Source organism: Pyrgilauda ruficollis, unplaced genomic scaffold, assembly GCF_017590135.1.
Source record: "Pyrgilauda ruficollis isolate IOZ18807 unplaced genomic scaffold, ASM1759013v1 scaffold2, whole genome shotgun sequence".
Taxonomy (NCBI): domain Eukaryota; kingdom Metazoa; phylum Chordata; class Aves; order Passeriformes; family Passeridae; genus Pyrgilauda; species Pyrgilauda ruficollis.
In genome coordinates, this window is record NW_024519206.1 from 20,019,327 (window position 1) to 20,036,865 (window position 17,539).

Here is a 17,539-nt window from a genome sequence, read left to right on the forward strand (position 1 = left end):
AGAAAGGAGGACAGACGGACTTGTATCATTTATCTGATCCTGCAGAAAAGCTTAATATTGCACTGCCAGCCTGTTTGTTCAGCTCAAGGAGCAAGACTACAGCTGGCAGCTGTTCAGCTCTTCTCAAGGCTTTAATTCCTGCATTTAAAAACTAGCATAGAGAAAAGATAAGAACCTAAGCGATGAGCAGTTGTAAGCTGCTCCAGTCTGCTTAGACGGTCCAGCTATTTTCTGCAGCTTGTCCCTCAACTTGGGGATTCCCACTAGAAACCCCCTGCCCAAGCAGCAGCCACCTAAGCCTCCCACCAGTTTCCACAGTCATCTGACCCCTTCACAAAATGTCGAAGCACAGGGAGACACTTCCAATACTCCTCCCTCACAGACAGGAGCTACGGGAAACCCTGAGATACATTTGAATAATCTGCCAGCCTTTCGGTTCACAGCACAGCAAAATTACAGTATCTGTCACAGGATTTCCTTTGGCCAACAGCATTTAAGGCACTGAATGAAGCAAGCCATGCCATGCCTGCCATCTATCCTTTGGGCCCAGGGCTGTGAATCAGCTCAGCAGAGCTGAAAGCTCTCACCAGTGAGCTCAGAGGCACAGATGAACCCCAGGCCGTGCAGCGCCGAGAGCAGTCAGCACAAACCACCAGGGCAAAAGACTCCTGAGCTTGGGGAATGTGGGCATCACCTGCCCACACCCCCTAAACAGCACGGGGCATGCCAGGACATAAAAGGCTGGGAAAGCACTGCATTACCAGAAAGCTGCAGAAGCAAACCAGCAGTTTGAAGCCCTGATCCCCTGGCAAGGACAGAGCAGCTGAACACGGCTGTCACAACCCACAGGTTTATCAACTGCTCACTGCAACCCATTCTCACATTTGTGAGCTCTGCTTTAAGATACTGGCTGTTCTCACAGCTTCTTATGACTATCAAGTCTAAATTAGTATCTTAATTAGAAAAGAAGGATAAGCGTACCAGTGCTTTTCCCAGCATAAATACATTTTCACTAGGGTTTTTACTATCAACGTGTAACAACTGGGGGGGGGGCGGAAACTAGCAGTCCTGTTAGCAAGATATTTAATGACAGAAGAAAAACAAGGAATTAGAAGTTTCTGGTGTTCCAGTCTCTGTGTTTTTCTCATCCGGGAGCAAAGAGACCCAGCTAGACAGAACTACTCCCAGATCAGCTGCCCCAGCTTTCACTTCTAGGGAAAATTATCAATTTTCCCCTAACCAGTGCAATTTGGGACTTGGGAGGAGAAGAGATAATTCTGAAATAAGCCTCAATAGCATGTTTGGATTAAAGTGGCGTCCCAGAGAGAAACAGAGAGAAAAGAAGGAATAGAAAAGAAAAGTATGAACTACACATTTTATCAGCAGCCTCCAGATCCCTTGTACTATCTCCCTGATGATGACTTCACTTGGCATAGTAAACTGCATTCCATATTGGGTGTGGAACAATTGCAGATATACTGCATGATGCCTGGTAAGTATTAAATGTATACACAGACTTAACTGGACAGGACTTGCATCAGCATCAATTTTAAATGCAGTTTTTACAAACAGAATATGGAATCACAGAAGTGCCTTAGGATGTTCAAAATAGCTTGAAGAAACAAAAGAGAACAGAGGTACTGGCAACAGAAGGGTAGACAAGGAAATACAGCATGATTACATAGTTAATTTTTTAAAAATTTAATTTTACATAGTGATCTACAGAAGGAAGTAACTCTATTAATAAAGATTGCCATAGTATGTAAGATAATTTTTCTTTTTTTTTTTTCAGTACATGTTATGTTAAGGACTGGTAAGCATTTCATTTATGTTTTTAAAATGACAGAAAAGGTTTCAAATATATTCAAGAATACTCCTAGTTTGTTTTTAGATCCATTAGATTTCAAGTTGACATCTTTTCAATATTCAGAAGCTACTTTGTTGAAGTCAACTCCTTAAGAACAAGAACCTGTCAAAGAAAGATACTGACCGTACTGCATTACAATAACGCAATGCAATGAGGTTCAAAGCATAACCACATCCTATCCATGGATATTATTGCATAAATTTTCAATTAGCTGCCTTGAGTCAGCAGAGTTCTACTGAGGTTGTATCACAGTTCACTGACTTCTTTGCCAGACCTTCAGAGTTCATCCTTGTTTTGCAATGCCCTGTCCTCAGCAAGAATCATTGCCAGGAGATAGAAACTCTTCACTGTTGCTTTCTAGTCTGCAGCTAAAAACATCAAGGAATAAAAGACCTCAAGAAATAATAACCTTCCTGTAAACTGAAAAATTTATGTTGAGATTTTAAAACCATCTTGTAATCAATCAATGAGAGTCATTTTTAGACCTCACCGTTACACCAAGAAAAGAAAAACAATATATATTTATAATCTAGCAATCATTTAATGAGGAAAGATGTGGTCAGTTAAGAGATCCAGCCTCTCTTACTCTGACCTCAGGAATGTTAAGCATCACATCCGATGTTTCAAATTTTGTGAAGTACCTGTGGTGTTTTCAGATGAAAGATAAAAACTTAAAAAAAAAAAAAAAAACTTTGGGTTTTTTTTAAGAAAACACTATCACCCCAAAATATGGTGTTAAAAGTTTAAACAATAGAACAGTTGTGCTGCAAACCAGTTTTAGTAAGTATTTCATTTTTATTGTGTAATGCACTGCAATACTGACAGAAACGTAAGCTCAAGGTTTTTTTCCCTTTACCATTTCTAACAAAATAGAACGTGAAATATTTTGAAACACCTTTTATCAGAAGAGTGCTCATCTTCATCAATCTAGGTCACCAGAGTTACAATGCCTATACAAACCTTCTGTATTCAAGAATCTGGCCTTCTGATACCTGCCTCACATTCATTTAGGTATTTTTGGCTTGTGGACATATCTACATTACTCATGTAATTTAAGTGGAAGATACTCATAGTAATAAAATCTGTTTACCACCAGCAAAAGGGAAACAAAAATTTTAGAGGTCATTTCCAAGAGAAAAAGATAAATACATTATGCCAGGAGACACCAGTACTCAAGCCAATTCTTCACTCCTCCATTCCACTCTGTACTTCTTATACAATTAATTGAGAGTATATTCTCTATAGTTGTTCCAGATACAAAATATTAGGATATATTCTAAGTGAATACATGAAATGCCAGACATTTTCTAGCAGGCAAACGCCTTCTGAACACATCTATTTCAACAATAATTTTTGTGCAAGTTGGTGGAATAAAATATCTGGTTTGAAACATGTTCTGTGGTTTTTTACTGCAATGGTTATAGGAGTTATTTTCACTTTCAAAATGCAGATAGTTTATCATCTAGATTCTCAAACTTGAACCACATGAATGTTGGCATTTCTCCCAACTGTAAGTTTCATTTAAAATATTATTTGACTTGCAAAACCTGTTGAACAAGAAATATTAATTTCACTGCCTTATACAGGGGGCTGAGAACTCATCTATGTTATATTAATGCCATTTTTGTGAACTGCATATACTTCTTATATATAGGGAGAGAAACACACAGAAGAAAAAAAGAAGCAAAGGCAAGTTAAGGTCTTGCTTTGGCAGTTTCTGAAGTCCTCAATTTTATGTCTCCCCTTCTGTTCGTTCTTCCTAGCATTTGAAATTTTTCTTTTTTATCCGCAATCTGAAAAGTTCTCAGTTGGGAAGAATGAACATATTCGATGCAGTATTTTCTTTACACATCATATGGGAGAAAATACGATATACAAAGTAAGAATCTTGATAACAAGATCAGCATGTCAGTTTCCTTCCAGCTCTTCTGCACCCAGCCTGTTCAAACAAAGCTTTGCAGAAACCAGACCTTTCTTACATCATCTCAGAATAGTTGTAACTTTTCAACTTTCTCTGCCAATACTTCACAATCCAATAGTGTTTCCCTTGCCTTTACTCTTAGGACTATTAATTCACTGACTGAAATGAGTAGTTTAAGTTTCCATGTTTGGTCTTTATCCTGTCAGCTGATATGCAGCAATCTTTAACAAGTATCTTGTCAACATGTCTCTTAGAAACATTATACATAGAGTTCACAGAACCTGTAAGAGGGTGGCTTCATCAACATGTTGCAAGATATGCAAAGCATTAGCCTTGATCCTTCTGAAGAAAGAGTATTTAGACTGGTGAGCAAACATAACTTCTGAAGACCTTTTATGCATTAGGCTGCTGCTTTGTACACATATATATATTTCTACAAATACTGTTCTACAAAAATCCAGATCACCAGTGTTCAAATCAAAAATGAAAAAACAATACCTATAACCTTTAGCAAGAAAATAGTTTAATCATCACAGATGCCTGAATTACCATATAAACAATACCATGTTTAAAAGGGCAAAGGTAAGTCTGGCATGTTAATATATATCCAGGTGGATGCTGTCAGTAGCTTCCTCTGACTGCTATTCACATCAGTCCTCTACTTACCTGAAATTAGCTCTGCTACAGAAGGTGGCAAAGGGAAGAAAGCAAAACCAGAAAAATCCTCACTACACATTCTGCAATTTAAAAAAACATTACTTTCCTCACTACTTCTTGTAGTTCTTGTATATTCTTAATGACAATATTAAAATGTATAAATAAGAGCAAATTCCCTCACTTGGCTTTGTTACACAACTTCCAGACTTTCTTTTTAAAGAAGTAAAGGTCTAGCCTTGTGCTGTCCTCTGTTGAGCACTGACTTCAGTCTTACCCATTTCTTTCCTTAGACAGAATCACAGAATGATTTGGGTTGGAAGGGACCTTAAAGATCACCCAGTTCCACTCCTCCTGCCATTGCAGGGAATACCTTTCACTAGAGCAGGTTGTTCAAAGCCCCATCCAGCCTGGCCTTGAACATTTCCAGGGATGAGGCATCCACAATTTCTCTGGGCAACCTGTGCCAGTGCCTTGCCACATTCACAGTAAAGAATTTCTTCCCAACATCTCATCTAAACTCTTTCATTGTGAAACTACTGTCCTGTCACTACAGTGTGCTTTGCCTTCATCAGTCCATCCTCCAGATGTTTTAACCCCTTTTCTAAAACTCTCCAGACATTCTACTCTTTTATTTCCTCCCTTGTTCTATTGCCAAGCTATCCCTTCCTTCTACTTGCATAATAAAAATAGGATGAATTTTGATACACTCACACAGTGTAAAACAAAGCTCACTAAGCTGGTAAGATAAAACAGGAGAAAAGCAGAGAAGTGAAGAAAGTAGAGACAAAACCCACACTACATTTTATGATGTGGAAGGCAAACTTTCAGCTAAAAAAACATTCAAAACAAAAATACAAAAATCAAATGACCACCCAACCAAAAATGCCAAATGCTTGATGCTTGCAGCAGTGATTAACCTGTTTTGCTCCTCCACTGTGCCGGTTTGGGCTGGGATAAAGTAGATTTATCTACGCCTTGCTACCTTCTTCATGATAAAGTTCATTATTTTCCCCCAATCACCATGATAAAAGCACGACACACAAACTTTACACAACTCCAAATAATGGCAACAGACAAGAAATTGGCCTTTTCCTCTCTTCTTCCCTCCTCTTTTTTTTCATTTCATAAATTCAAGTGCACAAATAGCAGAATGCCTGGTCTTGCCCGTATTTGCTTAAACAAGTCTCCTTTTACTAGGAAGACTTTCTCCATATTCCAAAGCTGGAAAAACACACACACCTTTCTGCAGCTGAGGTTAAACACACTACTCTGACTGCAGCGCGCAGATTTTCTCAGTGTGTGTGCCCTACCTCAATGGAAGATGTAGCAACCAACACAGCTCTAAGTGAAGTGTGGTTCACGATTCTGTATATGAGGTAAACACTGAAGCTTTATCAACACACTGCCCCACCTTACATTTATGCACTTCCTGTCTCACCGCTATTCTTGACTGTGCTCCAAGTCCATTCTCAAGCAAATCAAATAAACATCAACTTATTTTATAAAAAATCTTGTAAACCTGACTAGAGGCACACTACATAAGGCACAGGTCCTAACCCTGGAACAGATAACCCCTGAATGGCTGTGCAGCTGAAAAAAGCCATCTCCTCAGTCACTGAGAAATATGTACTTGATACACGAACTTGTAATAGTAACTTACTCAAAAGCATAATAAAAATATTCATTTAGGGATTTCAAGTTAGAATCATCCAACTGACAGCCTAAGATCTTTTCAGTCAAGTACCTCTTCAGGCACCTACAAATGGTGATACCAACAGCAACCACATTTAGCCTGCAGGAAGGTCCTAAACAAGCACCAAGCATTTAGCAATTAGTACTACACATCACTGTATCCCTGTCTTTTATTTTGAAGGCTCATACTCCAAAGTTCACTGCAATTTTAACAAAAAAAAATACCACTAACAAAACTGTTAGGTTACACCACACATATACTGAATGACAAAAAAGGGTTACAGTTCATCAATACCTGGTGCATTCAGCTCCTCTTCCTCAAAAACAATGGGCAAGCACCCAAACCACAGAAAATTAATGCACTGAAAAACAGTTAAAAGATGGAGCTACCCTCAAAATATAACTAAATGAGGTTATTTGAGTGAATGTATTTCTAATAGGGTATTCTGGCAATCAGTACTTGGCTTTGCAGTGCTTAGCAATGACCTACATGGGAGGAAAATTTTCCATAAAGATTGCTGATGATATGAAAATAGGCTATCATCAGCCAACATCATGCTTTCCCATACTGTCAAAATAAAATTATATATCTAGTGACAAAAAAGTCATAATTACATGATACAGAATTCACCTGGAAAAGAAATGACTCATAAAAATTTGGCGTAAGGAAAACCTACTGATGATTTTAGTCAAATAATTCTTCCAACTAATAATAACTTTCCTCAACTATATTTTAAAATTATTGTCCTCCTAAACAAACAATTAACTGCTATTTTTCCCCTCTCAAAAAACAGGGCCTGCATGCACCATGAGAAAGCCCAAGAAAGATCACTGGGGATATGCCCAAGAAAGATCACTGGGGATACGCTAACTGCGGAGAGAGCAGTCTGCAGGTTGACAGCTCCTACAGCAATCCTTCCCAACACCTTCCCAAACAAACAAAAAAAGGGTAGTGAAGTGCTACCCTTCATTTTGACACTTCTGGCACTCACTTGGGTAGTACTATACCATATGTTCCTGGATCAAGTAGTATACTGGATACCAGGATAAAATGGCATAACAAGCACCAGGATGCTGCAGCTCAAGTAAATAGAAAATAACAAGTGTGGGTATGGAGATGCCTGTCTGGAGAACCCAAGAAGCACCAGGGAACACGAAGTCTCAGTGATGCCTGTAATCAAACTATTAAACTTAGGAGGCAAAACTAACAACCTAATTTGCTAGAAAATGACCAACAAAGACCTAAAAAGCTAATGAACTTTGAACTTTTTAAGCAGGAAATAAATACCAAGTTGGAGCAAACAGAATGCATTATCCTTGTATTTGATCCCAAGTGTGACTACAACTGAATGTGTACACAGTTCTGGTGTTCCATATAAATAAAAACTTTGAAACACTTTGAAACCATCAGGACCACTATAAATTACTAAAGTTACTGGGAGAGCTGACTTGCAGCAAGAAAACTCCATTGGTCTAGATACTCCAAACACAGACAAAAGATAACCACTTAGCCTGCCCGAAAATAATGAACAAAGAGTCCAAATGCAATACAAGGTATCTTCAGTTCAGCATCATGAGATTCACTGAAGAGTTAAAGGCTGATACACACTAAATACTACCCGCAGTTTTTTAAGTAGTGATTAACTCTGGGAAAATTGTTCCCATGGCTATGATGAAGAATCCTCTACCACCAGAAGATAAATCCTCAGATCAATATCCAAAGAGAAATACAAATCCAGATGCAACAGAAACCACGGCAAATACTATGGCTTGTGCTATACAACTGAGTAGTAAAGAATCTCCACTCTTCAACTTGAAATCACCTACTTGAAATTTATAGATTAAATGCTATCTTGGAAAGTGAAGTGCAGCAGCATTTAGACAGCATTTACAGCAACGTTTTTATATGCAACAGTTAAGTACTAAACAAATTTTGTCTCTCTGGGTTACATTCCAAAAAGTAATCAAACATCTCAGGAAGATATCCACAAAAGCCTCCAAGATCTAAAGCACAATGTTGATACTTATAAAAAGAGTTATACTTATAAAAACAGTTGCATTAGTTTATTATATGGAAACAAACTGCATTTTTCAATTAACCAAGTTCATTACTTTTTTTTCCATCATTCTTTATAATACATATTTAACAAATATAGTTGTACATTAAATAGCCATTGTTATGGCAATTTTTAGCAACCTTTTCACTTTGAAAGTTCAGTCTTTTAAATATATCATAAAGAACAAAAAGTATTAGGTGAAGCTAAAGACCAAACAGATTCTTACTGAACAGCTGGTTTTAAATATAAAATGACTGGAGAAAACTTTTGAATACTTATATACTCATTATTCCAGGCACACTACTTAATTTAACAACCTACTGTCACTCCTCCTACATTAACAAAATCCATATTCATAAATTGGTGGGGTTTTTTAAAATGAGCCAGCAAGTGCATGTGTGCTTCCTCTAACCACACTTATCCCTGCCTTGCTAAGCACAGAAATCACCACTGAAAAAGCTAGCAGCAAAATGAGCCAGTAATAACAAAACCCAGAGAAGGGCAAGTGCCTGTTTCAGTGCTAGTGCCAGCTGCCACTTCTCTGCACTGCCTGAGAGCTAAGTGTGACATCTGGGTGAAAGGAAGACCACACTCTATTTTGACTGTCACTTCATTCCCTCTGGTACAAGACTGCTGCTCAGCTCTGAAGAGCACTCGCAAATCCCAAATATACTGCCTGAGTGAAAATGCCCGAGTCTCATCTGTTTCAAACAGATTTTTCCTACACTATCATCAGGCATCTTCTGCATTAGATTATTATCCATTACATGAATTTATCCTCTGCATAGGCATAAGCAGCCCCAACACCATGTGATACAAGCAGATGAGGAACAAAGAGCTTGGGTAACCTGCCTAGGGACAAGAGAAATGTCCATGGCAGTTCTCCAACCAGAATCCACACCCCCACAATGCAAACCAATTCCTTAACCACAAGACCTTCCTTTTCAATTTTAGCCTGAGGTTCAAAGTTGTCTTCTTCCAAATGTTCCCTGCAAGCACTACTGAAGGGCAGAGAATGATGGATTTCTCAGCCCCTCTCTTACCTTGTTAAAATTGTTTCTCTGACTTTGCTGTTGGAAACACCTTCTCCATTCTCCCAACAGAGATGGTTTAGAGGCAACAGCAAAAGCTATTCAAACTAATTAACCAGCGTGTCATTAAATCAGTTAGATTTAATCAGCCACTAATTAAACAAAGAGAAGATACACCTCAACTTAGATTTAAAAAGATTTATTTATTTATTTTTAATTTAATTTGTTTTTTAAGTGAGCATTAATGATACTTAAGGGGGAAAAATTTCAACAGCAAAAAGTGAAAGAAGGAGAAGAAGAAAAAAGAAAGCTTACATTTCAATGTGATTATTTTTGCTACATAGGTTTTAGGATTAAGAAAACAGATCAGTGCATTAACACAAAACAGAACTTACTAATAACTGACTTTTTGGCATTTCAAATTCCAAGTTTATTTAAGACTAATGACATACATCTTCATTTAAATAATGTAAAACATGCAGCTACTGAGTGTTTAGCACAGGAAACATCATTTGCTCCAGAGAACTAAAATAAGTTGGGTTTAAGTAAATTTCTTCCTTTTCACATTGCCTCCTACTACAAAGAAAGCCTACAAGTGAAGGGACAACACAGTCTCCAGTAAAATCTATTTTGCAAGTAAAATCTTTAATGGAATGTAAGCACTATAGTATAAAAACACCTTGATATTTTAAGGTTTACACAATTCCTAACAAATTATAAGCAAGGCTCCAAAATACAAGCAGGAGATGCAGAACAACAGAAGAAACAGAATATATTGCATCTCCAGCTCCTTGAAAGGGAGTCTCCCTGTGCACAGACTCTGCAAATAAATCCTGGAGAGTGTTACAACACTACACAAAACCCTGGATAGACATGCCACAGAATAACACTAAGATGAAAAAATATGCAGTGGAGGAGCTGGTGTTAATCTAATTCCAGTAAGAACACAAAAGATTCCCATTTCAGCAAACTTTGCAAACATTAAATTAATCGTGTGGCTATTTTCTCCTTCTCAGACACTGATTACTGTTAGGCTATTTAATATGGCTAATATGGCTTATTAGGAGTGTGGCTAAAAAACCCCAGTTGATTTCTCTAGGACAGATTTCTCCCTCAGCAGCTATACAGGTATACCATAGTCATATAGTTTGTTCAGTATTTTTTATACTGGAAAAATGCCCAAATTAATTGCTGGAACAACTTGACTGGTACCTTTGAAGAATACTATAGATAGTATTCTTCAATATAGTATATACTATATTGAAGAATACTAAGAATACTAGCAAGTACTATAAGTGCTAACTATCCCAAAATTCCACAAGCAGTTGAGTCAATCACAAAACTCCGTGAAAGACTAGTTAGCTGATTCAGAAAGAGGGAGAGGGAGGTTATTACTGTGTGTGAAGGTACCTTCGTCAATTCTTCTAAGAGGTCACAATCTGTTTCTCTGGAATATACATACAAATTTATAAAAATAATAATAACAAAAATGTTACACACAGATTTTTGTGCTACAGCACAATACACTGTTGACACATTTTGTCAGCATACATAGAAAACCCTCCCATAACAGCTGCAGTCAGAGCAGCACAAGCTCTGGGAGCCAGTGAAATCAGCTCCTAAAGTGGCACTGAAATCTGAAGGCTACCTGCTGCTTGGGACACTGGTAATAAGAAAGAGTCTTTCCCTTGTGGCAGGAGTCAGAAGAAAACTTTACACAAGAAAAGAGATTACACCACAGCATTGGAGAGCCTGATAAAGATCCTGAGTGCAAAAAATCCCTAGACTGCCCCAAAGTACACTTTTTGTTGACCTACAGGGAATGCAGCTAATCCTCAAAAGAAGTCTGGTGGTGCCCAAGCACAAGAAGTCAGGCATGATTCATGCAGGCTGGTAACACAATACATTTCCCAACTGAGAGAGGAAACAGGAGTAGGCCAAAATAATGTTTAAAAAAACACCTGGGCTACAGAACAACTTACACAGAGCAGTTCAGCTCAGAAAAGCAACAACATGCATCAGCCAGGGCTCCATTTATTGTTGTTACAAACCCAGATTCAAGTCCCAGCTCAAATGCAGACGATAAAGCACTTTATACACGCTTGCAGGATAAAACCCTACAAGTGTAAGTACTAAGTATTTTCAGGGGAAAAGTGGAAGGGAGGATGCAAACACTGTGAATTTCCCATTACCTTGAGCAAACAGAGGTTTTAAGATTTTTTTACAACATTTTGCCAGTCTACTCAAAGGACAGGATAGTTAACGTAACAGGCAATAAGTATTTCAATAATTTCAAATTAATGAATGAAAACTAGGTCTTGCATGACATGAGATGACATTACAGAGACATATTTGTCCATCAAATCCACATAATTCCTGCTTAAAATACAAGCTCTACCCTCCCATACAAAAGTAACAAGTAAATCCCAATAGAAATTATTTGTAACAGTACTTCAATTGAGAACACAATTATTTGTAATTTCATACAAAAGACAGCCAGATGCCCTACTGTCTCAGACCAGACATAAGTGCTCTTATGTCAGAGTCTGTTTCAGATTAAGCTCCACTCTCTGCATCCATACCTGAATAAATTCACAGAAACTTACAGATTCAAGTGGAGACACTGCAAATGCCCAGACCCCTTGACACCTTTCTCACACAACAAACTGCCTCAAAACAACAAACCAAAAAACCACCTTCTCCTTGTCATAAAGGTGAGGAATCACCTCACTCATTTCCAGATCAGGTTGTTCCTGATCTGCTAGAGCAGAACAAATGGATTTCTTTAGTAACAAACAACAAACACTTGGAAATTCTCAAAATAAGAAGTAATGCAGCTATCCAGATTGGCTGATTTTGAGGCCTTCAATTACTTCAGTTAATGCTTATAAACAAAGTGTTATGCTTCAGTAATCATATTCAGTTCCCTCATCCACAATCAGACTACCTTGCATATGCCTGCTAAAGGAACATTTATTCAGAAGTGACACTACTTTATTATAATTCAAATTACTTCAGACTTGTAAAGGCTACTCTGCACACTAAGTGTTGGATAACCTAGGAAAGCCTTTCAACTTCAATACCACATGGCAAGAGCTAACATTAACTACATTTAAATTATTCAGGCTAATGGATAAGGAGCTTTAAAGAAGAACATTCCAAATCCACGATAAGTGAACTCTGTCAGTTTTCACTTTATTTTTCCATTTTATTTATATTCATGCCATCTGGTTGTATTGATCATGCAGTTGAACAATCTTGTGTTTTTTCAAATGAAGTAAATGCAAAACTAATTTGTCTGCTAACAAATATGCTGCAAGTGCCAGCTACGAAGTCACTTACAGACTGTTACAGAATGAGCTCCAATTCACAGTAAACACATTCCACAACAAATGGAATAACAGAAGGCCAAAAGGACAACCATGCTCAAACCCATGGATCACTACTCATTTATTGAACATTATATAGTAAGATCAACTTCTGTGAGCCTCAAGCTTCAATTGATCTGTTTAGAACTTGTATCAGATTCCGCACCCCAAACCACAGCTACACACATCAAAAGAGTAAGTGAGCAAACTAAAAAAGTAACTTATCCTAAAAGCTGTCTTATGATAAACCACTTGCTCAAAAAGCCAGACTTACAGAAAATAAAACTGGCAATTGACAAAGCACAATAAAGCACTATTAAAAAAGACTGCTAAAAGTAAACAAACATTAATTTCCAAGTGGTAGAATTGTTTAAGCGACATTTGTCTTTTTTCCATCATGTTTTCAGGTAAAATTTCTTGGACACACACAGATTATGCACACCATTCCAGCTGTTAGCCTTATCAAAGATTTAATGTTTCCAAATACAAAAAACAGGCGGCTTTGGACCCAAAGATTTATAAGCAATTACCTCTCTTTTGCAATTCCAGATTACAACCCTTAAAATCACACACAGTAAAAGAAGATACTATCTCTATAAACAGAGATGGAGGTGTCAGGGGGGAAAAAAGGGTGGAAGGGGGCTTTTAATTTTTAGTCATGGATTTCAGTCCTACATTTTAGGTATCAAAATGCGTTTGTTTCTTAAACAAAGCTACAGGAAGACTATATAAACCAACAAATAGGTAAAAGTCTAATGTGCATCTAGAAGAGAACTGCAGTAACCAAATGACAGCAAAAAGGCCTTCTCTATGTCTCTGCTGAAGCAGTTAAGCTTAATGGAGATGTGTGTCTCCAGCTCACACCAAACTTTTTAATTTGTAGCTGGTACACCTATGCATGGCCTCCAGCGTATGGAATTAGATCAGCTCCCGAAATGCTCCAGGAAGTACTGCTACAGTAGTCCTAGCACTGATTTAGCCACACACGATTCAGCACCAGAGCATCACTGCCATTTATGCAACTCTGTCACTTATAAATGCTTTAAATTTACTGTCAGAACTTCAAGAACCCAGCCATTCCTGTGTTCCTATTGCTTGTGATCACCTAATATAAGTAACAGCAGGTTATAATCTTTTTGTTTGTTTCTTTAAAGGTCTGTACTGAGCTTTATAACTAGTCCTGTACTTGTTCTCTCTATAGTATCTTCTTCTCTTTAAGATCACCACAGCTTTGCTTTATATTGAGAAGTTGCGTTTTGGACACACATCTTTGTCCGTCCACTAAGACGACAAAGTTGAGCAACAAAAAGTAAAACATCACAGCAAATCCCTTTTGCTTTCAACAGATCCCAACACAGCATTATTAATTCCACAGTCTGGCTCCAACTCCGTAAAAATTTTACACTACAACTAGACCAAAACCAGACCTTCCTCGGGACTTCCACAGATGCAAGTCAGCCTGTCCACACCCAACAAATTGCAGGACCTGGGCCTGTCACCATATCGGCATAAATTAGGGCTTGTCAAACAGGTAGGACATAGCAACATGAGTTATTTTATTGAAACAAAGGTAACTGTTTCCGCTGTCCCACCTCACAGCGAAAAAAATAATAGTAATAATCACAAACATGACATTTCTCCCCGTTTATTTTGGGAGCCTCTCTGTTTTTCATTCTTTAGTTATCCAAGCTAACTTCATAGGAGACGGATACTAACGTGACAGAAAAAGGAGCTTAAAAGCGGAGCCCTGTCATGCAGGGACAGCAGTATGTGCAGCCTCAGCCCTCCCCTGCCCCCGCCCGCACCTGCGGCGGCCGCGCCGGGGGACACCGCTCCGACCCTGCGCCGGGCCACCTCCCCGCCGCCCTTATGCCAAACTCAGCTGGGAAAATAAACAAGTCAAACAAAAGGAAGGAGAGCGGGCGCAGAGGGGAACGGAGCCCGGCCTCGGGACGCGGCGGCCGGGGAGGGTTGGGGTCGGGTCGGGCAGCGCCGGTTGCCCGGGCACCATCTTGGGGGCTGCCGGGGGCGAGGACGCGGCCCCGCAGCGCCGCCGGGGGCCGGCCCGGCGCTTTACCTGCTCTGCCAGCCCTGCAGGAGGTTGGTGTATTTGCTGAGCGTCCCTTCCAGCACCGACTCCCGCCGCCTGCCGCCGCCGGGCGCCTGCGCGCCCCCCGGGCTGGCCGCCGCCGAGCCGGGGCTGCTGCTGCCGCCGCCCCCGCCTCCATCCAGCCTGCCCGCGGCCGCCGCCCGGCCCGGGAGCCCGCGGCTGGCGGAGGAGGACGAGGGGGACGAGCCCGCCGACGTGGGGCGGCTGCTGCTGCGGCTGCTGCTGTTGCTGCCGCCGCCTTCGCCCGCCGCTTTCTCCATGGAGCCCCGCGGCGGAGGCTGCCCGTCCGCTCCGGCCCCGGCTGCCGCCCGTGCCCGGCAAAGCCCTGACTCACAGGCGGCGCGGAGAGGGGCGGCGCCCGGGGGAGAAGGGGCTGGGCCGCGGCGGGCGAGTGAACCGCCGCGCCGCCTCCTCCTCGCCAGGCGTTGCGGGGAGCTGGGCGGCGGTCGGTGCCCCGAGGCTCCGCGGGGTNNNGGCCGCGCAGGGGCGGGGGCCGCACGCACACACGCGGAGGCACAGGGCGAACGGGGACAGGCACAGCACGCACACCGACTGCATGGTGCCCGCGGCCGGCACACACACGCCGTGCGACACGGGGAGTGACCCCGAAGGACACGGTGGCCGGGTGTGGGGCGGGCGTGCAGACCCACGCGTGTGGCGGGGGCAGAGCGCACACCGAGACCGCCTCCGGCCCCGGCGGCCGCACCGCGCCCCCCGTGACGCGCCCGCCACATGACAGGCACTCACCCGAGCAGCGGCGGGATGTGCGCCGGGACAGCGGCGGACAGCGGGCTGCCCGAGCCACAAAACGTGCGGCTGACACTTGCACAAGCTGTGCCCCGTCGCCACCGAGGAGGTGACTGTCCGGGGTACACTACACCGCCCGCACTCGTGAGCTGGGTGCTGTGCCCAGCACTCAGGAGCACACTATTCCTGCTCAACCCACAGCAGGTAGTGTGTATCAACATACCACATGAGTCATGCCATTCATCCAGAGTTTACAAAAAAATACTACAAGTCCACACCTCCTGAAAGGAGAGGATGTAACCTCAAGATCACCATAACAAGCTAAGCAGATCCTGTACAGTCCGCCCAGACCCACGAATCACTTCTTTGGCCATCCTTGCTGTCTTAGACAAGTGCCTCAGTTGTGTTACAATGTGTATCTTCCCAGCATACCAGAGATGTAACTATTCTTCTTGTCATTTTACAATTGTAGATCTGAAATATAGAGAAGACTCAAGAGTCCTTGAAAAGCATAAACGGAGCCTTAGCTTTTCTGCTTTAACTCTGTGGAAAATTTTAACAATCCTTTGTACTAGAGATATTTCAAGTGTAGAGTATCACATGTGCCTTCTGTTCTGCACCTCAGAAGATACTCAAACTATCCAAATCCACACACAGTTAGATATGTACATTCCCCATATAAATCAGCACAGAGACGAGGGATCCTAACTTAGATTCTCCCAGTTTTCTCTCTGAAAAATCCTACCATATGTGTTGTGGTTGGGTAGCTGAAATGTTGGGCAACCTGATCCTGAATTTTGGGTGGTTAAACTTCTCATGTTGTAGTTAAATACTAAGGCACTGCAGTCTGGAAACTTGAATTTTAATATTTCATGGGTTGGACATATAACACTCAACTCTTGCGGAACAGAAAAAGATTAATAACTATTTTTAAAAATAAAATATTTTAGAGTAACTATTTTTCCATGTCTGTTACTTGAAATGGTCATGTAAAATTCCCAAATCATTGTTCACTATGGAAAGAAACTCATTTCCACAACATGAAAATCCTCATTCTTAGGCTCAACTCTACTTTTGATGACCACAGTTTTCAGGAAACATTTAAATGAACAAGGAATTCTCCTTTGGGAAGCTCAGATCCTGCTTGGTGGAAATAAAGATGAGATCTCTTCACTTGTCTTCATAATGTTACAATGACAGGCCAAAATTGTGTAACAATTTTGTCGCCACATCAGCCACTTCAACACATTTCATGTGTATGTTCTACATTACAGGTAATCAATGTAATATTTTCTGCCTTCCACAGAATTCATTGGAACATAATTATTTCAGAAATTCATCAGGGAAAGAAAGTGACCTTACACAAGAACAGAGAAGTCTCTCCATACATTTCTGTACAATAAAACTCAATTAGCAATGGTGCACTTATTAGCAAGTTTCTGAAATAAAAGGGCTAACAGGCTGTAAGTGTATTATGCCCCCAGAAAGTCCTGCTAAATCATAAAACATGCTTCACTGCTGCTAGAAGGATTGCTGTGATGTGGTAACATAAGAATTCCTGTTGTAGGTTATAAACTAGTTACTACATGGGAAATGAAGCACAGGAATAAATGAGCAATTCTCAAATAGAGGGAAACCACTATGAGTTGGGTTCCGTGTTGTTCAGTATCTTCTTAAATCAGAATCTCTTAATTTGCTTATAGTTAAAACTAGAATCAAATGTGAAAAAACAGCAGAAGGATATCACAGTAGTGACTAAATCACTGATAAAATGGCACCTGAAATTTAATCTTGCAAAAAGCCAAAGTAAAGCACACGGGGAGAAAATAGCTTTTACTACGCAGGCATGATGATCTATAAATTAGCTACAGACTCTCAGGCAAGAGATGTTGGAGACATTTTAAATAGTCCTCTGAAAACTCCATCCCAGTCAGTGTTCAAGGGTAATCAAACAAACAGCTGTGATAAGCTCATTAGGAAAAACAGAAATAACAGCTTGCTGCTATATAAATCCATAGTACAGCCAGTATCTATACAACCCTTCATTTATAATATTCCTTCAAAAGGACAGAGTAGAAAGAAAAAAGTG

At 40.6% G+C, this 17,539-nt stretch overlaps 1 protein-coding gene across 1 annotated transcript in view; it reads right to left on the reverse strand.

Moving 5' to 3' along the window:
* Positions 1–15,018, reverse strand: part of OSBPL10 (oxysterol binding protein like 10) — a 110,252-nt gene extending 95,234 nt beyond the window's left edge. Inside the window, exon 1 of the mRNA XM_041466614.1 lies at positions 14,671–15,018. Within this exon, the coding sequence (XP_041322548.1) occupies positions 14,671–14,963 (293 nt within the window). The 5' untranslated portion in view covers positions 14,964–15,018. The remainder of the gene's footprint in view (positions 1–14,670) is intronic.
* Positions 15,019–17,539: the final 2,521 nt, after the last annotated feature.